Source organism: Hyperolius riggenbachi, chromosome 4 (genome assembly GCF_040937935.1).
Source record: "Hyperolius riggenbachi isolate aHypRig1 chromosome 4, aHypRig1.pri, whole genome shotgun sequence".
Lineage (NCBI taxonomy): Eukaryota > Metazoa > Chordata > Amphibia > Anura > Hyperoliidae > Hyperolius > Hyperolius riggenbachi.
In genome coordinates this window covers 10,063,134-10,086,899 of record NC_090649.1, presented here as the reverse complement: position 1 = coordinate 10,086,899, position 23,766 = coordinate 10,063,134, and the positions used below count along the sequence as shown (strand labels likewise).

Genomic DNA, 23,766 nt, shown 5'->3' with positions numbered 1-23,766 from the left:
ACGCAGGAAGTACGGTGAACAGACTGACAATAAAGATTGGTCGCGCAGCTGCCAACAATATGTAATGGGACAAACATCCACCAATCCCGTATTACTAGGCCACTGTTGCCATGCAGGTCTCATGCACTAGAGACTGCTGGAGGCAAATTCACTGTGTGCGTAGTAAACAGTTAAGATTGGTTGGAGGTGCCCATACATGTACAATTTTGATTGTATATACAATCTGTAAACTAAAAATATCGATTTCGCGCTGGAAATCGGGTAAATACACTGCCACCACTGTCTGATTGGATGAATGGAGCAGACAGTCTCCAACTAGGGCGAAGAGACCCCAACGCTATCATAATACGGTAGCCAGCCCAATCACGTTCAACACGCTCCAGTCACCGTTTGGGGAATAGTCACTTCCGACGGCTTAAAGACTGTGAGCAATGTGACGTTAAAGAAAGGTTACTGGGTCCCTATATGATGCAATCTCGAATTGTATTTACAATCGAGAAACGAAAGTTATCGATTTCGCACAGGAAATCTGGTACTAGCTAATCCTAGAAGGAAGAAACGGTTATTTGCAACCTAGCTAGCAAATCAACAATTTATAAGCAAATCATAAAACAATGCGGTAGTATGACTGACTCTTCAGAGGGCAGATTCGTTATAGCAGCAATCAGATGACCAGAACAGGCACAAGACTGAACGATAAAATCGTTAGTTTATTTCTAAACTACATACACACAGCTTATTTTAGAACAGATTGATTGGACAGAGAGAAGAGAGGAAGAGAAACAGAATGTCTGAATATACAGTTTAAATACCGTTATTGGTAGTCCATGCGGCAATCGCAAGTCTTTGGCGAGAGTCCCAAAATGGCGGTTGCCATGCGGCCAACAGGCCTTTGTTAGAAAGTTCAAAGATGGAGGTTTTGGCCCGTGTCCCTGCGGGCTGCCAGGATGTTACTAGGCATCAGATTGAAGGTAAAGGACTCAGAGCTTTCTGGGCTCTGTGTGGTTATAGCCCCTACTCCAGCAAGGAGGGGTTAGGGGGCGTGGATCACACACCTCTTTGGAACAGGGGGTCTCTGCCCCTCTCATAGAGGCAAGAATTTACCTGAATCATGATAAGTGTGCTCATCTGCAAACCGTACAAGTTATGTTAAATCTAATAACATTTTTAGGTTTGTCAGAATTTACCAAGAACGTTGATACCAAACTTAGGGGATCAGACCCCTGGGGTATTAGAGGGTTATTTTAAAACAGTCTTACGCTAGATCTGGCAGTCCGATTGGTCCGGAAACCTGTCAGAACCAGCGCCCTGTGCTGTCCCATAACCTGTGCAGATTTCATGGCCAGGGAGGTCTGCTATGCCAGGAATTATGAAGGAAATATGGAGAACATATGAATATTGGGATTCCTGAGGTCACAGCAGGTTTTCCTAAGGTCAGAAGTCTTTTGAAGCTCAGGGAGCAGCCGAGGTGTCAGATCTCATGCTGAGACTGGGGCCGATCAGGCTGGAGAAATCTATACTTTATGAGCTTCTGTCAACTGATATCTACCCTTCACCTGATGGATGAGGTCATAAACACCTCAGGGGGTCCCCTGTGCTGGCAGAGAATCTTTTCACAGGAGGCTAATTAACTGACCATGAAAAGATTTCTCCAGCCCTTTGGCGAAGGGAAAAAAAGTGTATTTAAACCAAAAACTGTCAGTTTGGTTGGTTTGCGAAGAACTGGCGTTCGTAACTCCATGACGCATTCGATAGGTCATATCGACGGCGTCACATCTCCCCCCTTTACAAGATTGGGGAAGGATCGGTTAGCAGGACCTTGACTGAAGCAATACCAACTTGCTACTTGGGCTCATTACAGCGGGAAAGCCCATCGGCATTCTGATGCCGGATTCCCGGTTTGTGCTGGATGGTGAAATCGTACTGTTGGAGAGCTAAGCTCCAGCGGAGGAGTTTCCCGTTGGTACCAGCAGTCCGCTTCAGCCAGCTGAGGGGGTTGTGGTCGGTGATGACCGTAAAGGATCGCCCATATAGGTACGATTGCAACTTTTGGAGGGCCCACACTATCGCTAAGCACTCCTTCTCGGTTGTGGAGTAGGCGGCCTCCCTAGGAAGTAGCTTCCTGCTCAGGTATAGGACAGGATGCTCATTCCCGGTTGCATCTACCTGGCTAAGTACGGCGCCCAGACCGTGGTCGGAGGCGTCCGTTTGAACAAGGAATGGGCGGGAGCAGTCGGGAGCTTGGAGGACAGGAGCGCTAGCCAGCGCCTTCTTCAAGGCCCGAAATGCCTGCTCTAGTGCTGGGTTCCACGTGACCTTGTTGGGTTGTTTTTTACCTGTTGTGTCAGTCAGTGGTTTAGCCAAAGCACTATAGGATGGAACAAACTTCCTATAGTACCCCGCTGTTCCCAGAAAAGCTTGGATTTGTTTTTTGTTGGTAGGTTGAGGCCATGCCACAATGGCGTCGACCTTCCCTATCTGGGGTTTCAGGGTCTGACTGCCCACTCTGTGCCCTAGGTAGTGAACCTCAGTCATGGCAATCTGACATTTGTTGGGCTTAACGGTCAGATTGGCAGCGGACAGTCTTCCCAGTACCTGTGACAAATGGTCAAGGTGCTCTTCCCAGGTGGGGCTGAATACAGCGATGTCATCGAGGTAGGCTACTGCGTAACCTTGCATTCCTTCCAGCAGTTCGTTCATGGCCCGCTGAAAGGTGGCTGGCGCATTCTTCATCCCGAAGGGCATACGAGTAAACTCATAGAGCCCAAAAGGGGTGATGAATGCAGATTTCACTCTCGCCTCGGGCGCAAGCGGAATTTGCCAGTATCCACGGCTCAAATCCATGATTGTCAGATAGCTGGCGGAAGCCAGCTGATCCAGCAATTCATCGATTCGTGGCATGGGGTATGCATCCGTTGTGGCGATGTCATTCAGTCTCCGATAGTCAACACAGAACCGGGTCGTCTTGTCCTTTTTGGGGACTAAGACAACCGGGGCGGCCCATGGGCTAGCGGATTTCTGGATGACCCCCAGTTGCAGCATCTCCTCAACCTCTCGCTTTATCTTGGCTTGTACTTCTGGTGAGGTGCGATAGGGGCCCTGCCGTAGGGGCGTGTGGGTCCCTGTGTCAACTCGGTGAGCCGCTAGGTTGGTTTGGCCAGGGAGTCCTGAGAAGGTGGCGCTGTGCGCACTCAGGAGGGCGGTGAGCTGGCATCGCTGTGGGTACGAGAGGTGGGGGTTGATGTCCCAATCCTCCGCCACTTCTCGTAAATCTGCTAACAGGTCTATCAAGGGATCTGGCTCTTCTGGCTCTAGCTGGCTACACACTGCCATCACATATTGCTCTCGCTCCTCATGTGCTTTTAACATGTTCACGTGGAACAGTTTCTGTCGTTTACCTCCCAGGCCTACTAGGTAGGTGACTGGGTTTACCTGTTTCAGAATAGTGTACGGCCCCTCCCATGCGGCCTGTAATTTGTTGTGCCTGACAGGGAGTAGGGCGTAAACCTTCTGGTCGACCTTGTATGACCGATCCCTAGCAAGCTGGTCATACCAGGCCTTTTGTTTGGCCTGTGCCCTGGACAGATTTTCCGTCATGAGGGCGACAAGGGACTCCATTTTGTCCCGAAATTTTAGGACATACTCCACCACGGAGACTTCCGAGGGGTCATCTTTCCCCTCCCAAGTCTCCCGGATCAGTTTTAATGGCCCTCGGACGTCTCGGCCATAGAGGAGCTGAAAAGGCGAAAACCCAGTGGACTCCTGTGGCACTTCTCGGTAGGCGAACAGCAAATGAGGCAAGTGCCTCTCCCAGTCCTTCCCCTGCGATTCTACGAAGGTTGCCAGCATTTGTTTCAACATTCCATTGAATCGCTCACACAAATCGTTGGTTTGAGGGTGATAGGGACTGGAAGTGGTGTGCCTGATTTGCATTCGCTCACAGAGGGCTTCCATTAGCTCCGACATGAAGCAGGAGCCCTGATCGGAGATCATTTCGGCGGGAAACCCCACTCGTGAGAAGACCCCGATTAAGGCATCTGCTACAGTGGCAGACCTAAGAGAAGACAGTGCTACCACCTCAGGATAACGGGTGGCGTAGTCCACAACTGTTAGAATGTAGCGCTTGCCAGAGGTGCTAGGAATGGGTAGGGGCCCAATTATATCCACTGCCACCCTCTGGAAGGGCTCAGTGATGACAGGAAGTGGCTGCAAAGGAACTTTGCGGGTGCCCCCGGCCTTCTTAACCCTCTGGCAAGTGGAACATGATCGGCAGTATTTGGCTATGTCCTTCCCCATCGCGGGCCAGAAAAAATGGTTCTGCACACGGGTTTGGGTCTTTTTGGTACCCAAATGTCCGGCTAAGGGAATGTCATGAGCTATGCGGAGTACCTGCGCACGAAATTCCTTAGGGACTATCAGCTGGCGGGTGTTCCCACCCGCATCACCTGTGATAGGCTGCACCGGTTCGCAGTACAGTCTATCGTTTTCCCAGTATACTTTGTACGGAGTGCTCTCATCTGGAGGCTGGCCGGCTCGGGCCCTAAGCGGTTCCAGACTGGGATCACTCCTCAAGGCCTGCACGAAGGCAGTGCCACCGGTCTCCTCCAGCTGACCGGTGATGTAAGAAGTCAGCTGCAGAGAGTTACCCTCACTGCTGGGGTCAGAGGTTATTGGAGGGACAGTTGGGACTGCCTCTCCCGCATCACCTGAGCCCAGGTTACTGGCGACACTGGGAGTATCCGCCAGCTGAGTTGTACCATCAGCATCACAAACATTAGGATTGTATGACACGATTTCCTTTTCTTGATTGTCATCCGCCTGAAGGTCAGAGCAGCCAGAGGGGGTCCCTGCTGTCGGCTCTGAGTTCGGGTGGCTGGCCATAGCACGTGTAATAGCCAGAACAGAGACAGAATCAGGCATATCACAATTATTGACATGGGCACATGCATCTGGGTCAACAGTGATAGGTACAGGCATAGTAAAAAGACATTCAGTTGCTTGTACATTTAAGTCTGATACCTCGTGCCTAGATGCGGTCGGTATGGCAGAAATAGCAGGTAAAGGGTTCCCCTCACCCTGTTTTCCTAAAGGTTGGTACAGTACCTGGTTGTCAGGGAGTCCGGCTTGGGTCACCTGCGGGTCCGCAGGGTATTCATAGTGGCAAACAAGTGTGCCCAAATCAGTGCCAAGCACTGTGGCCACGGGAAGATCATCTAGAACCCCAACCACTCGCTTTTGACACCCCACACCCCAATCGATGGTGACTTGGGCTTGGACCACATTGGTTCGAGTACCCCCGATGCCTGTCAGTGTGAGGTACTTTCCTGGGAGAATATCCTCTTCCGAAACAAGATGTGAGCGGACAAGAGTGACATCTGCGCCGGTGTCTCGAAGTCCGACGACAGTCTGGCCGTTCACCGTGACAGGCTGGTGGTTCTGGGAGATGCGGTGTACCTCTGATCCTCCAACCAGCAGTGCAGTAGACTAAGCAGGTGCGGATGGGTTGGCCCCTCTACGCCTTGATGTCACTGCGGTGCTAGCCGCCTGGCTAGGTTGCTGGGCTGGCTTGCCTGCGTAGCAAGTTTGCTTGGTGTGGCCAGGCCGTTGACAGCGCTCGCACCAGGGCTTGGCCCACTCCCGGTTCGCAGGGCCAGCGGGCCTGCTTTCTCCCCAGTTCTGGGACATAGCTCTGTCCTTGTCAGGGGCTGGAGGTTTGCGGCTGTCAGGTACCAGGGTTTTGCGAGAGTCTGGTACCGCAGGCTTGCGAGTGTCCGGTACCCAAGTCGCGACATACATGCCGGCCAGCTCAATGGCTTCTTTCGCGGACTTAGGCTTTCGCTCCAACACAAACTGTCTCACGTCTGTAGCGCAGACAGCAAGGAACTGGTCGTGGAGCATCAAATCCACAATAGCATCATAAGTCTTGTTTTCAAGGACTTGGAGCCATTGATGCAGCGTGGTGCTTAACCCCCTTGGCGGTATGAAAAATACCGCCAGGGGGAAGCGCAACAGTTTTTTTTTAATTTTTGTTTTTTTTTATCATGTAGCGAGCCGAGGGCTCGCTACATGATAGCCGCTGCTCAGCGGCATCCCCCCAGCCCCGCCGATCGCCTCCGGCGATAGGCGATCAGGAAATCCCGTTCAAAGAACGGGATTTCCTGGAGGGCTTCCCCCGTCGCCATGGCGACGGGGCGGGATGACGTCACCGATGTCAGCGACGTCGGGACGTCATTGGGAGACCCGATCCACCCCTCGGCGCTGCCTGGCACTGATTGGCCAGGCAGCGCTCGGGGTCTGGGGGGGGGGGCCGCGCGCCGTACCGGATAGCGGCGATCGGGCGCGCGGCGGCGGCGATCGGGGTGCTGGCGCAGCTAGCAAAGTGCTAGCTGCGTCCAGCAAAAAAAAAATTAAGTAAATCGGCCCAGCAGGGCCTGAGCGGCACCCTCCGGCGGCTTACCCCGTGTCACACACGGGGTAACCGCCAAGGAGGTTAAACAGCTATACACGTCTGCGTGAGAGTCTGCGGATCCTTTCTGGATCAGGCGGAATTTCTTCCGGTAGACCTCCGGCGTGAGCTGGAACTTAGCGAGAATGGCCTTCTTGATAGCCTGGTAGTCGCTGTCCTGGTCTGTGGGTAGCTCCGCAAAAGCATCCAAGGCTTTACCAGTGAGCTGCGGTGTCAAGTGGAGTGCCCACTGAGCCTCAGGGATGCGGAACTGGCGGCATGCTCTTTCAAACGAGCGTAGATACAAGTCAATGTCCCCGTTTTTCTCCATAACAGGAAACTTGGCTTTAGGGATTGCAGGTAGAGGCGTGCCTCCTGCAGCAGGAGGGTTAGGAGAAGCTGGTCTCGCCTGGGCAAGTTCTAGGGCATGCCGGTGCCGCTGCTCCTCTTGCTCAACCTGGAATTGCTGCTGTCGCTCCTGGAACTGGCGCTCCTCTCTTTTTGACTCCAAGTATAAACGCAAATCTGCTCCGGTCAGTCCTGGTAACAACTGCTGGCTCATATGGCCCAAAGCAGTAAAGTTCAGTCCAGAGCTGCTTGTTCCTGGCTGTAGGTTAGCCGAAGCTGGGAGCAAGGCATGATCCTGGGTATCCACATCACCCGGAGCTGAAGCAGCAACGTCAGCACTCACAGAGCTCATGGTGCTGGGTGACTGTGTACGAGGGGGTGGCGAGGCTTCCTGTAGGGAATCGGAAACTTCCATCGCCTGGCCGTTCCTCTCCGTCAAGGCTTGGAGCAGCTGTGTACGGTTGCGGTTCCAAGCGGTGATGCCGCGCGACTCGCACAGTGTTCGCAAGTCAGAGACAGCCCAATTCTGGTAATCCAGAACTGAATCAGACATTCAGAAGAGAAGAGTACAAGAAAGAGTAGGGTATAGCAAAGAAAAGTTAGGAAATGTAGACCAATCTATTCGCTATCAATGTGTACCGTTTTGTGCCCAGAACTTCGGTTCTGCAAGACAGGATACTTAGCGACCACTGTCTTATTATTCTGGTTGCAAAGACTGAGTTTGTCAGATCTTTGCGCTCTGATTTCCCAAAAGCTGGCTATGCCTGGTTTTGGGGTGTGCTATCACCACCACTGCCCACCAATGTGACAATCCAGCCCCGCGATCCCGTCGAGATCTGCTCCCGTTAGCGTACGCAGGAAGTACGGGTGCAGACGGACAACGAGACCGGTTGCTGGATCGTCAGAGGGAAGAAAGAAAAAGGCGACAGAGCGTGCCAATCCCGTCTAATCTGCTCCCGTTAGCATACGCAGGAAGTACGGTGAACAGACTGACAATAAAGATTGGTCGCGCAGCTGCCAACAATATGTAATGGGACAAACATCCACCAATCCCGTATTACTAGGCCACTTTTGCCATGCAGGTCTCTTGCACTAGAGACTGCTGGAGGCAAATTCACTGTGTGCGTAGTAAACGGTTAAGATTGGTTGGAGGTGCCCATTCATGTACAATTTTGATTGTATATACAATCTGTAAACTAAAAATATCGATTTTGCGCTGGAAATCGGGTAAACTGCCACCACTGTCTGATTGAATGAATGGAGCAGACAGTCTCCAACTAGGGCGAAGAGACCCCAACGCTATCATAATACGGTAGCCAGCCCAATCACGTTCAACACGCTCAAGTCACCGTTCGGGGAATAGTCACTTCCGACGGCTTAAAGACTGTGAGCAATGTGACGTTAAAGAAAGGTTACTGGGTCCCTATATGATGCAATCTCGAATTGTATTTACAATCGAGAAACAAAAGTTATGGATTTCGCACAGGAAATCTGGTACTAGCTAATCCTAGAAGGAAGAAACGGTTATTTGCAACCTAGCTAGCAAATCAACAATTTATAAGCAAATCATAAAACAATGCGGTAGTATGACTGACTCTTCAGAGGGCAGATTCGTTATAGCAGCAATCAGATGACCAGAAAAGGCACACAACTGAACGATAAAATCGTTAGTTTATTTCTAAACTACATACACACAGCTTATTTTAGAACAGATTGATTGGACAGAGAGAAGAGAGGAAGAGAAACAGAATGTCTGAATATACAGTTTAAATACAGTTATTGGTGGTCCATGCGGCAATCGCAAGTCTTTGGCGAGAGTCCCAAAATGGCGGTTGCCATGCGGCCAACAGGCCGCTGTTAGAAAGTTCAAAGATGGAGGTTTTGGCCCGTGTCCCTGCGGGCTGCCAGGATGTTACTAGGCATCAGATTGAAGGTAAAGGACTCAGAGCTTTCTGGGCTCTGTGTGGTTATAGCCCCTACTCCAGCAAGGAGGGGTTAGGGGGCGTGGATCACACACCTCTTTGGAACAGGAGGTCTCTGCCCCTCTCATAGAGGCAAGAATTTACCTGAATCATGATAAGTGTGCTCATCTGCAAACCGTACAAGTTATGTTAAATCTAATAACATTTTTAGGTTTGTCAGAATTTACCAAGAACGTTGATACCAAACTTGGGGGATCAGACCCCTGGGGTATTAGAGGGTTATTTTAAAACAGTCTTACGCTAGATCTGGCAGTCCGATTGGTCCAGAAACCTGTCAGAACCAGCGCCCTGTGGAGTCCCATAACCTGTGCAGATTTCATGGCCAGGGAGGTCTGCTATGCCAGGAATTATGAAGGAAATATGGAGAACATATGAATATTGGGATTCCTGAGGTCACAGCAGGTTTTCCTAAGGTCAGAAGTCTTTTGAAGCTCAGGGAGCAGCCGAGGTGTCAGATCTCATGCTGAGACTGGGGCCGATCAGGCTGGAGAAAGCTACACTTTATGAGCTTCTGTCAACTGATATCTACCCTTCACCTGATGGATGAGGTCATAAACACCTCAGGGGGTCCCCTGTGCTGGCAGAGAATCTTTTCACAGGAGGCTAATTAACTGACCATGAAAAGATTTCTCCAGCCCTTTGGCGAAGGGAAAAAAAGTGTATTTAAACCAAAAACTGTCAGTTTGGTTGGTTTGCGAAGAACTGGCGTTCGTAACTCCATGACGCATTCGATAGGTCATATCGACGGCCAGGGGCGTAGCAATAGGGGTTGCAGCGGTAGCGACCGCATCGGGGCCCTTGGGCCAGAGGGACCCCAAGGGGCCCTCCCTCAAATGCAGTATTAGCTCTCTATTGGTCCTGTGCTGGTAATAATCACTTCTATAGATGCTTTGAATAGTGGTAATCATTAACAAGCTGTTCCCCATCCCCTTCTTGCACCTCTGACACTGTAGTTGTCCTTGGCAGGTTTTGGTGCGCCGTATAAATTGTTATGTATAGAGTGCTTGGGGGGGCCCATGTAAAACGTGCATCGGGGCCCACAGCTCCAAAGCTACGCCACTGTCGACGGCGTCACACTAAGTGCTAATGCAATTGGGGTTAGGGTGGCAGTTAGGGAAAAATCAACTGTCAAATTCAGTTGATTGGCTGAAAAAGGTCAGATGGGGCTAATTCAGGGTATATAAAGAGGGGAGTGCAGCCTATTTACCTGCAGTAAATCTGGAGCAGTTTCCCATATAAAAAAAAAATAATAATAATAATAATAATAATAATAAATAAATAACATTTTGTCGTGATCAACTTTTTAGTCATGCTTTATGTATGGAGAAAAGCTTTCACAGCTAGGTTGGGGGTCTTTTGTTAAAAATCCTGATTATATCTTATCTTAATTAACACGGCCTTTTCTTTCCAACATTCGGAGTGTCTCGTGGTCTTTATTTATTAGGAGTTTAAGATTTATAGCATTTATACTGCCTATGGCCCCAATCACCAGCAGAGGCAGTATAGTGTCACTGGTGATTCCCTCCAGGCCCAGTCATTGCCCCAGTGATGTCCAGTCACAGCTGTCACTTACTGATGGGTTCCCTGCAGCCCGGGTTACAGCCATCTTTGCAGCATTTCATTGCCCCGTCACAATCCTGGTCCGAGTCACAGTGAAAGGGAGGCATCGGCATACACATAGGAGGAGGTCTGGGGCAGATTCCAGGCTTTTCCCCTGAAACTAAACAGAGGCGTCACTGTCAGCTGTACACAGAGAGAATACACATTATTATTATTATTATATTCATAAATTGACAACACATTAGTTAGCAATGAACAATAGATAAACAGGAAGACAGACAACAAGGTGCACGATATCAGAACATGCAACAGAGTTCAAGTCTTAAAGAGAACCTGAGGCGGGTATTTGAAATCTTAACCATTTACCGAACGGTCCTCTACCCAATCGCAATGCCTGGAGTGAATGGACGTAACCGCGAACAGCGGCCACCTCCATTCACAAAACAGGAAACTGTTACAGTTAAATAAAGTGTAAAAAAAAAAAAAAGTGATCACTTCCTATAACGGGAGTGTTCACTAGCGCCATCTTGTGGCCAAAAAGTATATTACACACACAAACACATACTTATACAGGTACATACACATTATTAATAAAATTACACTTCCAACCCTCCCCCCCCCCCCCCTCCAAAAAAAGAAAAACACTTGTAAAAAAAAAAATAAGCTTAAAATAAATCAATAAATAGTTGCCTTAGGTACTCAGCTTTTTTTAATCTATATTTTATTAGGGAAAATTAATTTTAATTTAGTACATAGGGGCTTGTAATTATGGCCAGAACAAAAAAGAAAAAAAAACAGAAAAATAACACCTATACTTTAAAATAATATATTGTCGCCGTACATTGTGATAGGGACATAATTTAAACTGTTTAATAATCGGGACAACTGGGTAAATAAAATGTGTTGATTTTATCCAAAGGAGAATGTTTAATTTTAAAACTATAAGGGCTGAAAACTGAGAAGAAATGATTTTTTTTCCATTATTTTTGTATTTTTCCCATTAAAACTCATTTAGAATAAAAAAAATTCTTAGCAAAATGTACTACCCACAGAAAGCCTAATTGGTGGCGAAAAAAATGAGGTATAGATAATTTTCTTGTGATAAGTAGTAATAAAGTTATTAGGGAATAAAAGGGAGGAGCACTGACAGGTGAAAATTGCTCTGGTCCGTTAGGGTAAAAACCGCTAGGGGGTGAACTGGTTAAGAGACTATAGAGGCATGTCCTGTGCATAATGACGTGCCTCTGGATCCTGCTATTGCCACCTCTAGGCCCCCCGTGGTCTGCTGTGCCCCCCTGAAAAAGCGCCAGGCTAGCGACAGTCTCCTTGTCGCTAGCCTTGAATTTACCTGCAGCCAGTCAATAAGTCAGCAATGCCCCGCCTCTGTCCCCGCTGCTGCCCACCTCCGGGAGCCTCCTCCAGTCGGAAGCTAAGCCGCGACCTGGGAGGTACTTCCTGGGTTGGGGCTTAGCTTCCGATTGGAGGAAGCTTCCGGAGGCGGGCAGCAGCGGGGACAGAGGCGGGAAGCGCTGATAGAATATCATGCTACAGGTAAATACGAGGAGACTGTCGCTAGCCTGGCAAATTTTACAGGGGGGCACAGCAGACCCCGGGGGGCCTAGAGGTGGCAATAGCGAGACCCAGAGGCATGTCATTATGTAGAGGACATGCTTCTGTGGTCTCTTACGATTTCAAATACCCGCCTCGGGTTCTCTTTAAAGAGCACATAGTGTAAGTCCGAGTCATTCTGCAGGAGGGTTACCGGATGGACGGAGTGCATGATCAAGCGCGGGAGGGGCCTGCTAGAGGCTCACAATCCGCAAGCCCCGCCTCACAATCCCACCCAGCTCTGCCCTAACAGTGTAATTTTGATAACAATAATTATCGTGCGCCCACATTTCTAATTTGGGCCCCTAATAGTGGATATTTGCATTAGGGCCTATGGGAAGCCCAAATTGTCCACTAGCTGCTGGGCGCCGAAATTTCCTGCTTCCAAAATATCAGCTAGAAGGAAAAGGGAATTGGATCCAGCTCACTGGGCTTTGTAAAGAGCAAAGGGTTACATAGTTAGAGATAACTGATGGAGTCCAGTCACTTACCTTCAGATTCTTTACAGCGCATTTCACAGCCGACGTTGCAGCATTTGGCACGGCCGTCACATTCATAGTCTGAGATGCAGAACTTTGGAATATTATCTTTACAGGGATACACAGTATTCAACCTGGGGCACCTTCCAGGCTTTACTCCTTAAATAAAACAGAGTGGAATCACCATCACATAGAGGGCTGTCCTTAGCTTATCCCCTCCCCTGCTTACACCTCTCTGACACTGTGCATGTCCTTAGCTTATCCCCTCTCCATCTTAAACCTCTCTGACACTGCAACTGTCCTTGGCTGTACCCTCCCTGCTTACACCTCTCTGACATTGCAGCTGTTCTTGGCTGTTCCCTCCCCTGCTTACACCTCTCTGACACTGCTGCTGTTCTTGGCTGTTCCCTCCCCTGCTTACACCTCTCTGACACTGCAGCTGTCCTCGGCTGTTCCCCTCCCCTGCTTACACCTCTCTGACACTGCGGCTGTCCTTGGCTGTTCCCTCCCCTGCTTACACCTCTCTGACACTGCAGCTGTCCTTGGCTGTTCCCCTCCCCTGCTTACACCTCTCTGACACTGCAACTGTCCTTGGCTGTTCCCCTCCCCTGCGTACACCTCTCTGACACTGCAGCTGTCCTTGGCTGTTCCCTCCCCTGCTTACACCTCTCTGACACTGCGGCTGTCCTTGGCTGTTCCCTCCCCTGCTTACACATCTCTGACACTGCAGCTGTCCTTGGCTGTTCCCCTCCCCTGCTTACACCTCTCTGACACTGCAGCTGTTCTTGGCTGTTCCCTCCCCTGCTTAAACCTCTCTGACACTGAGGCTGTTCTTGGCTGTTCCCTCCCCTGCTTACGCCTCTCTGACACTGCGGCTGTCCTTGGCTGATCCCTCCCCTGCTTACACCTCTCTGACACTGCACCTATCCTTGGCTGTGCCCCTCCCCTGCTTACACCTCTCTGACACTGCAACTGTCCTTGGCTGTTCCCTCCCCTGCTTACACCTCTCTGACATTGCAGCTGTTCTTGGCTGCTCCCTCCCCTGCTTACACCTCTCTGTCACTGCAGCTGTTCTTGGCTGCTCCCTCCCCTGCTTACACCTCTCTGACACTGCGGCTGTCCTTGGCTGTTTCCTCCCCTGCTTACACCTCTCTGACACTGCAGCTGTCCTTGGCTGTTCCCTCCCCTGCTTACACCTCTCTGACACTGCGACTGTCCTTGGCTGTTCCCCTCCCCTGCTTACACCTCTCTGACACTGCAGCTGTTCTTGGCTGTTCCCCTCACCTGCTTACACCTCTCTGACACTGCAGCTGTCCTTGGCTGCTCCCTCCCCTGCTTACACCTCTCTGACACTGCGACTGTCCTTGGCTGTTCCCCTCCCCTGCTTACACCTCACTGACACTGTGGCTGTACTTGGCTATTCTCTCCCCTGCTTACACCTCTCTGACACTGCAACTGTCCTTGGCTGTTCCCTCCCCTGCTTACACCTCTCTGACACTGCAATTGTCCTTGGCTGTTTCCCTCCCCTGCTTACACATCTCTGACACTGCAGCTGTCCTTGGCTGTTTCCCTCCCCTGCTTACACATCTCTGACACTGCAGCTGTCCTTGGCTGTTTCCCTCCCCTGCTTACACATCTCTGACACTGCAGCTGTCCTTGGCTGCTCCCTCCCCTGCTTACACCTCTCTGACACTGTGGCTTTCCTAGGCTGTTCCCTCCCCTGCTTACACCTCTCTGACACTGTGGCTGTCCTTGGCTGTTCCCTCCCCTGCTTACACCTCTCTGACACTGCAGCTGTTCTTGGCTGTTCCCTCCCCTGCTTACACATCTCTGACACTGCAGCTGTCCTCGGCTGTTCCCTCCCCTGCTTACACCTCTCTGACACTGCAGCTGTTCTTGGCTGTTCCCTCCCCTGCTTATACCTCTCTGACACTGCAGCTGTCCTCAGCTGTTCCCCACCCCTGCTTACACCTCTCTGACACTGCAGCTGTCCTTGGCTGTTCCCCTCCCCTGCTTACACCTCTCTGACACTGCAGCTGTTCTTGGCTGTTCCCTCCCCTGCTTACATCTCTCTGACACTGCAGCTGTCCTTGGCTGCTCCCTCTCCTGCTTATACCTCTCTGACACTGCAGCTGTCCTTGGCTGTTCCCCTCCCCTGCTTACACCTCTCTGACACTGCAGCTGTCCTCGGCTGTTCCCCTCCCCTGCTTACACCTCTCTGACACTGCAGCTGTTCTTCGCTGATCCCTCCCCTGCTTACACCTCTCTGACACTGCAGCTGTCCTTGGCTGTTCCCTCTTCTGCTTACACCTCTCTGACACTGCAGCTGTCCTTGGCTGTTCCCTCCCCTGCTTACACCTCTCTGACACTGCAGCTGTTCTTGGCTGTTCCCTCCCCTGCTTACACCTCTCTGACACTGCAGCTGTCCTTGGCTGTTCCCTCTTCTGCTTACACCTCTCTGACACTGCAGCTGTCCTTGGCTGTACCCTCCCTGCTTACACCTCTCTGACATTGCAGCTGTTCTTGGCTGATCCCTCCCCTGCTTACACCTCTCTGACACTGCGGCTGTCCTTGGCTGTTCCCCTCCCCTGCTTACACCTCTCTGACACTATGGTTCTCCTTGGCTGCTCCCTCCCCTGCTTACATCTCTCTGACACTGCGGCTGTCCTTGGCTGTTCCCTCCCCTGCTTACACCTCTCTGACACTGCAGCTGCCCTTGGCTGTTCCCTCCCCTGCTTACACCTCTCTGACACTACGGCTGTCCTTGGCTGATCCCTCCTCTGCTTACACATCTCTGACACTGCAGCTGTTCTTGGCTGTTCCCTCCCCTGCTTACACCTCTCTGACACTGCAGCTGTCCTTGGCTGTTCCCCTCCCCTGCTTACACCTCTCTGACACTGCAACTGTCCTTGGCTGTTCCCTCCCCTGCTTACACCTCTCTGACACTGTGGCTGTCCTTGGCTGTTCCCTCCCCTGCTTACACCTCTCTGACACTGCAGCTGTCCTTGGCTGATCCCCTCCCCTGCTTACACCTCTCTGACACTGCAGCTGTCCTTGGCTGCTCCCTCCCCTGCTTACACCTCTCTGACACTGCAGCTGTCCTTGGCTGTTCCCCACTCCTGCTTACACCTCTCTGACACTGCAGCTGTTCTTGGCTGCTCCCTCCCCTGCTTACACCTCTCTGACACTGCAGCTGTCCTTGGCTGATCCCCTCCCCTGCTTACACCTCTCTGACACTGCGGCTGTCCTTGGCTGCTCCCTCCCCTGCTTACACCTCTCTGACACTGCAGCTGTCCTTGGCTGTTCCCTCCCCTGCTTACATCTCTCTAACACTGCAGCTGTCCTTGGCTGTTCCCTCCCCTGCTTACATCTCTCTGACACTGCAGCTGTCCTTGGCTGCTCCCTCCCCTGCTTACACCTCTCTGACACTGCAGCTGTCCTTGGCTGTTTCCCTCCCCTGCTTACATCTCTCTGACACTGCAGCTGTCCTTGGCTGTTCCCTCCCCTGCTTACATCTCTCTGACACTGCAGCTGTCCTCGACTGTTCCCTCCCCTGCTTACACCTCTCTGACACTATGGTTCTCCTTAGCTGCTCCCTCCCCTGCTTACACCTCTCTGACACTGCGGCTGTCCTTGGCTGATCCCCTCCCCTGCTTACACCTCTCTGACACTGCAGCTGTCCTTGGCTGCTCCCTCCCCTGCTTACACCTCTCTGACACTGCAGCTGTCCTTGGCTGTTCCCCACTCCTGCTTACACCTCTCTGACACTGCAGCTGTTCTTGGCTGCTCCCTCCCCTGCTTACACCTCTCTGACACTGCAGCTGTCCTTGGCTGATCCCCTCCCCTGCTTACACCTCTCTGACACTGCGGCTGTCCTTGGCTGCTCCCTCCCCTGCTTACACCTCTCTGACACTGCAGCTGTCCTTGGCTGTTCCCTCCCCTGCTTACATCTCTCTAACACTGCAGCTGTCCTTGGCTGTTCCCTCCCCTGCTTACATCTCTCTGACACTGCAGCTGTCCTTGGCTGCTCCCTCCCCTGCTTACACCTCTCTGACACTGCAGCTGTCCTTGGCTGTTTCCCTCCCCTGCTTACATCTCTCTGACACTGCAGCTGTCCTTGGCTGTTCCCTCCCCTGCTTACATCTCTCTGACACTGCAGCTGTCCTCGACTGTTCCCTCCCCTGCTTACACCTCTCTGACACTATGGTTCTCCTTAGCTGCTCCCTCCCCTGCTTACACCTCTCTGACACTGCGGCTGTCCTTGGCTGTTCCCTCCCCTGCTTACACCTCTCTGACACTGCAGCTGTCCTTGGCTGTTCCCTCCCCTGCTTACACCTCTCTGACACTGCGGCTGTCCTTGGCTGTTCCCCTCCCCTGCTTACACCTCTCTGACACTATGGTTCTCCTTGGCTGATCCCTCCCCTGCTTACACTTCTCTGACGCTGCAGCTGTCCTTGGCTGTTCCCCTCCCCTGCTTACACCTCTCTGACACTGCAGCTGTCCTTGGCTGTTCCCCTCCCCTGCTTACACCTCTCTGACACTGCAGCTGTCCTTGGCTGTTCCCTCCCCTGCTTACACCTCTCTGACACTGCAGCTGTCCTTGGCTGTTCCCCTCCCCTGCTTACACCTCTCTGACACTGCAGCTGTCCTTGGCTGTTCCCCACCCCTGCTTACACCTCTCTGACACTGCGGCTGTCCTTGGCTGTTCCCTCCCCTGCTTACACCTGTCTGACACTGCAGCTATCCTTGGCTGTTCCCTCCCCTGCTTACACCTCTCTGACACTGCAGCTGTCCTTGGCTGTTCCCCACCTCTGCTTACACCTCTCTGACACTGCGGCTGTCCTTGGCTGTTACCTCCCCTGCTTACACCTCTCTGACACTGCAGCTGTCCTTGGCTGTTCCCCTCCCCTGCTTACACCTCTCTGACACTGCAGCTGTCCTTGGCTGTTCCCCTCCCCTGCTTACACCTCTCTGACACTACGGCTGTCCTTGGCTGTTCCCTCCCCTGCTTAAACCTCTCTGACACTGCAGCTGTTCTTGGCTGCTTCCTCCCCTGCTTACACCTCTATGACACTGCGGCTGTCCTTGGCTGTTCCCTCCCCTGCTTACACCTCTCTGACACTGCAGCTGTCCTTGGCTGTTCCCCTCCCCTGCTTACAACTCTCTGACACTGCAACTGTCCTTGGCTGTTCCCCTCCTCTGCGTACACCTCTCTGACACTGCAGCTGTCCTTGGCTGTTCCCCTCCCCTGCTTACACCTCTCTGACACTGCGGCTGTCCTTGGCTGTTCCCTCCCCTGCTTACACATCTCTGACACTGCAGCTGTCCTTGGCTGTTCCCCTCCCCTGCTTACACCTCTCTGACACTGCAGCTGTTCTTGGCTGTTCCCTCCCCTGCTTAAACCTCTCTGACACTGAGGCTGTTCTTGGCTGTTCCCTCCCCTGCTTACGCCTCTCTGACACTGCGGCTGTCCTTGGCTGATCCCTCCCCTGCTTACACCTCTCTGACACTGCACCTATCCTTGGCTGTGACCCTCCCCTGCTTACACCTCTCTGACACTGCAACTGTCCTTGGCTGTTCCCTCCCCTGCTTACACCTCTCTGACATTGCAGCTGTTCTTGGCTGCTCCCTCCCCTGCTTACACCTCTCTGACACTGCAGCTGTTCTTGGCTGTTCCCTCCCCTGCTTACACCTCTCTGACACTGCGGCTGTCCTTGGCTGTTTCCTCCCCTGCTTACACCTCTCTGACACTGCAGCTGTCCTTGGCTGTTCCCTCCCCTGCTTACACCTCTCTGACACTGCGACTGTCCTTGGCTGTTCCCCTCCCCTGCTTACACCTCTCTGACACTGCAGCTGTTCTTGGCTGTTCCCCTCACCTGCTTACACCTCTCTGACACTGCAGCTGTCCTTGGCTGCTCCCTCCCCTGCTTACACCTCTCTGACACTGCGACTGTCCTTGGCTGTTCCCCTCCCCTGCTTACACCTCACTGACACTGTGGCTGTACTTGGCTATTCTCTCCCCTGCTTACACCTCTCTGACACTGCAACTGTCCTTGGCTATTCCCTCCCCTGCTTACACCTCTCTGACACTGCAACTGTCCTTGGCTGTTTCCCTCCCCTGCTTACACATCTCTGACACTGCAGCTGTCCTTGGCTGTTTCCCTCCCCTGCTTACACATCTCTGACACTGCAGCTGTCCTTGGCTGTTTCCCTCCCCTGCTTACACATCTCTGACACTGCAGCTGTCCTTGGCTGCTCCCTCCCCTGCTTACACCTCTCTGACACTGTGGCTTTCCTAGGCTGTTCCCTCCCCTGCTTACACCTCTCTGACACTGTGGCTGTCCTTGGCTGTTCCCTCCCCTGCTTACACCTCTCTGACACTGCAGCTGTTCTTGGCTGTTCCCTCCCCTGCTTACACATCTCTGACACTGCAGCTGTCCTCGGCTGTTCCCTCCCCTGCTTACACCTCTCTGACACTGCAGCTGTTCTTGGCTGTTCCCTCCCCTGCTTATACCTCTCTGACACTGCAGCTGTCCTCAGCTGTTCCCCACCCCTGCTTACACCTCTCTGACACTGCAGCTGTCCTTGGCTGTTCCCCTCCCCTGCTTACACCTCTCTGACACTGCAGCTGTTCTTGGCTGTTCCCTCCCCTGCTTACATCTCTCTGACACTGCAGCTGTCCTTGGCTGCTCCCTCTCCTGCTTATACCTCTCTGACACTGCAGCTGTCCTTGGCTGTTCCCCTCCCCTGCTTACACCTCTCTGACACTGCAGCTGTCCTCGGCTGTTCCCCTCCCCTGCTTACACCTCTCTGACACTGCAGCTGTTCTTGGCTGATCCCTCCCCTGCTTACACCTCTCTGACACTGCAGCTGTCCTTGGCTGTTCCCTCTTCTGCTTACACCTCTCTGACACTGCAGCTGTCCTTGGCTGTTCCCTCCCCTGCTTACACCTCTCTGACACTGCAGCTGTTCTTGGCTGTTCCCTCCCCTGCTTACACCTCTCTGACACTGCAGCTGTCCTTGGCTGTTCCCTCTTCTGCTTACACCTCTCTGACACTATGGTTCTCCTTGGCTGCTCCCTCCCCTGCTTACATCTCTCTGACACTGCGGCTGTCCTTGGCTGTTCCCTCCCCTGCTACACCTCTCTGACACTGCAGCTGCCCTTGGCTGTTCCCTCCCCTGCTTACACCTCTCTGACACTACGGCTGTCCTTGGCTGATCCCTCCTCTGCTTACACCTCTCTGACACTGCAGCTGTTCTTGGCTGTTCCCTCCCCTGCTTACACCTCTCTGACACTGCAGCTGTCCTTGGCTGTTCCCCTCCCCTGCTTACACCTCTCTGACACTGCAACTGTCCTTGGCTGTTCCCTCCCCTGCTTACACCTCTCTGACACTGTGGCTGTCCTTGGCTGTTCCCTCCCCTGCTTACACCTCTCTGACACTGCAGCTGTCCTTGGCTGTTCCCTCCCCTGCTTACACCTCTCTGACACTGCAGCTGTCCTTGGCTGATCCCCTCCCCTGCTTACACCTCTCTGACACTGCAGCTGTCCTTGGCTGCTCCCTCCCCTGCTTACACCTCTCTGACACTGCAGCTGTCCTTGGCTGTTCCCCTCCCCTGCTTACACCTCTCTGACACTGCAGCTGTTCTTGGCTGCTCCCTCCCCTGCTTACACCTCTCTGACACTGCAGCTGTCCTTGGCTGATCCCCTCCCCTGCTTACACCTCTCTGACACTGCGGCTGTCCTTGGCTGCTCCCTCCCCTGCTTACACCTCTCTGACACTGCAGCTGTCCTTGGCTGTTCCCTCCCCTGCTTACATCTCTCTAACACTGCAGCTGTCCTTGGCTGTTCCCTCCCCTGCTTACATCTCTCTGACACTGCAGCTGTCCTTGGCTGCTCCCTCCCCTGCTTACACCTCTCTGACACTGCAGCTGTCCTTGGCTGTTTCCCTCCCCTGCTTACATCTCTCTGACACTGCAGCTGTCCATGGCTGTTCCCTCCCCTGCTTACATCTCTCTGACACTGCAGCTGTCCTCGACTGTTCCCTCCCCTGCTTACACCTCTCTGACACTATGGTTCTCCTTGGCTGCTCCCTCCCCTGCTTACACCTCTCTGGCACTGCGGCTGTCCTTGGCTGTTCCCTCCCCTGCTTACACCTCTCTGACACTGCAGCTGTCCTTGGCTGTTCCCTCCCCTGCTTACACCTCTCTGACACTGCGGCTGTCCTTGGCTGTTCCCCTCCCCTGCTTACACCTCTCTGACACTATGGTTCTCCTTGGCTGATCCCTCCCCTGCTTACACTTCTCTGACGCTGCAGCTGTCCTTGGCTGTTCCCCTCCCCTGCTTACACCTCTCTGACACTGCAGCTGTCCTTGGCTGTTCCCCTCCCCTGCTTACACCTCTCTGACACTGCAGCTGTCCTTGGCTGTTCCCTCCCCTGCTTACACCTCTCTGACACTGCAGCTGTCCTTGGCTGTTCCCCACCCCTGCTTACACCTCTCTGACACTGCAGCTGTCCTTGGCTGTTCCCCACCCCTGCTTACACCTCTCTGACACTGCGGCTGTCCTTGGCTGTTCCCTCCCCTGCTTACACCTGTCTGACACTGCAGCTATCCTTGGCTGTTCCCTCCCCTGCTTACACCTCTCTGACACTGCAGCTGTCCTTGGCTGTTCCCCACCCCTGCTTACACCTCTCTGACACTGCGGCTGTCCTTGGCTGTTCCCTCCCCTGCTTACACCTCTCTGACACTGCAGCTGTCCTTGGCTGTTCCCCTCCCCTGCTTACACCTCTCTGACACTGCAGCTGTCCTTGGCTGTTCCCTCCCCTGCTTACACCTCTCTGACACTGCAGCTGTCCTTGGCTGTTCCCCTCCCCTGCTTACACATCTCTGACACTGCAGCTGTCCTTGGCTGTTCCCCTCCCCTGCTTACACCTCTCTGACACTGCAGCTGTCCTTGGCTGTTCCCCTCCCCTGCTTACACCTCTCTGACACTGCGGCTGTCCTTGGCTGTTCCCTCCCCTGCTTACACCTCTCTGACACTGCAGCTGTTCTTGGCTGTTGCCTCCCCTGCTTACACCTCTCTGACACTGCAGCTGTCCTTGGCTGTTCCCCACCCCTGCTTACACCTCTCTGACACTGCGGCTGTCCTTGGCTGTTCCCTCCCCTGCTTACACCTCTCTGACACTGCGGCTGTCCTTGGCTGTTCCCCTCCCCTGCTTACACCTCTCTGACTCTGAGGCTGTCCTTGTCAGGACATCATACTCCATACCAGTTCCTATGTATAGAATGTTTTAGGGGTCCCAGTTTAACACTGAGGACTGTATCTCTTTGTGTATGTCACTGGTTATTGGTGTAACTTACTGTCTGGCTTTCTGCAGCGGATTTCACAGCCGATTTTGCAGCATTTCTCTGTCCCGTTGCAGGCACGGTCATTCTCGCAGTACTGGAGAATTTCGTCATCACATGAAGGCGTGTCATCCTGGGGACATCTTCCTGGCTTTTCCACTAAAATCATAGAGTGTGGCATCATTAGCAGCTGTACAGTCAGAGAACACACACCCTGCCCTGCCCTATGCTACAGTAATTCTCAGCACAGTTCATTACGTTGTTACAATCCCTGATGTGTTAACAATGATATATACAGTATCTTCTCTCAGGCAGAGCCTGATCCGTCTGTTGTCTTAAAAGTGAACCTTTGCTTTCTCTCTTTTCACACGTAAATCAGGGAGAGGAAAGCTTTTATAATGGGCAATTACTGGCTAAATCATTTATACATAATTATTGTAAAAATGAAGCACTTTTTTTAATTACATTATTTTCACTGGAGTTCCTCTTTAGGGACCAAAGCCACCCTTTCCCTATTCGGCCCTGTAATTACTGGTCAGGAGCCAACGCAATGGAATGAAACACAACTGTCACAGTGACAGCAGAGGGCGTGGCTGCAGTGACACAACAGAGAGGACGGCGTGAGTATGCGGCGGTGATTACTCGCAATCTATGTCCTGTCAGAGGAGTACGAGAGGAATCGCCGCTGGGAGACTTGGGCGCAGGATGGAGTCGGTATATGGCTGATCCTGCTGCTGCTGCACAAGTCCCGGCCGTGTTAATTACTATTCCCCCTCCAGGTCCACATGGATGGTGGGGAATGAAATAATTCGGCTTTCAGCAATTATTATGTTTTATAAGTAACTCCAGCTCCGTCTTCTGACGGCGCCGAAGTTACTTCCTGTGCCCGCTATAACCGTAATTCCTATTACAGCCTATGGTGGCGCCGGCTGCGCCCAAGTCTCCTGCGCTTGATTCACAGTGTTCATGTCAGAGCCGTACAGACCGGATCAGTCGAAAATGGTGCCTACTGCCTATGCATTTTAATGGTGCTGCATATAATAGATAGGCTTAACGTAATTTTCCGTTACTACTGCATAATAATGGCGCACGTAAGAAATTTTCTAAAGATGGCGCACTGTGTCTATAATTATCAATAGCAGCTGCTATTATTTACCATCATTAAGGCAATACTTAAACGGTATTTAACCACTTCAGGATTCTGCGTAAGCATAAGTACGCCCCTGAATCCTGAAGTGGTTTCGATGGGGCCGTTCCATGTCAGTTCACGGAGGGTGTCTCCGTAAACACCCTGCGAGCCTCCCATCGCGGCTCGCAGGGTAAATGTAAACACACGGGGAAAATCTTCCCCGCTGTTTACATACATACGGCGCTGCTGCGCAGCAGCGCCGTAGAGGATATCGGCGATCCCCGGCCTCTGATTGGCCGGGGATCACCGGCATCTGATAGGCTGAAGCCTATCTGAGGCGGCGCAGGACGGATTCCGTCCTGCGCCGCTCACAGGGGGAGGGAGAGGGAGGGAAGGGGAAGCAGGCCAGAAAGCGCTGCGGAGGGGGGCTTTGAGGAGCCCCACCCCGCAAGCGCAAGCAGCCGGCGGCGATCAGACCCCCCCCCCCCCCCAGGAGGACATCCCCCTAGTGGGGAAAAAAGGGGGGGAAGTCTGATCGCCCTGCTGCACTCCTGATCATTGCTGCAGGCTGTAGAGCCCCCGCCGCACCGATCAGCAAAACCACCCGAAACCCGGAAGTGGTTAATGTATATTGGCATAAAAACTGTATAACAAGTTTTATTGTAATTTAGCGTTATAATGTCCAACATCTTGTTATCGGACCGGTCTCTAAACGTAAAATAACGTTAATACAATGTACTTCATTTTTTTTATTTAAAAAATATCAGTATGTTATGTTAAGGTTATATTCTTATTTACCGTTAGAACGGCACTCAACTTTTTTTAAAATGTAAATACCGTTAAAACAATGTTCATACCGTGTTTTAATCG

At 52.4% G+C, this 23,766-nt stretch overlaps 1 protein-coding gene across 5 annotated transcripts in view; it reads right to left on the bottom strand.

Annotated features, from left to right (window-relative positions):
- LOC137570304 (neurogenic locus notch homolog protein 2-like) overlaps positions 1-23,766 on the bottom strand; it is a 287,509-nt gene that overhangs the window by 178,111 nt on the left and 85,632 nt on the right. For 4 of the 5 annotated variants that reach the window (XM_068278937.1, XM_068278940.1, XM_068278939.1 and 1 more), the window contains exons 2-4: positions 21,783-21,926; positions 12,435-12,581; positions 10,349-10,495 (exon numbers count right to left, since the gene is read on the bottom strand). In XM_068278937.1, the coding sequence (XP_068135038.1) occupies positions 10,349-10,495; positions 12,435-12,581; positions 21,783-21,926 (438 nt within the window). Of the gene's footprint in view, positions 1-9,714; positions 9,829-10,348; positions 10,496-12,434; positions 12,582-21,782; positions 21,927-23,766 lie in introns of those variants that run through there. The other variant, XM_068278942.1, reaches the window with a different exon arrangement.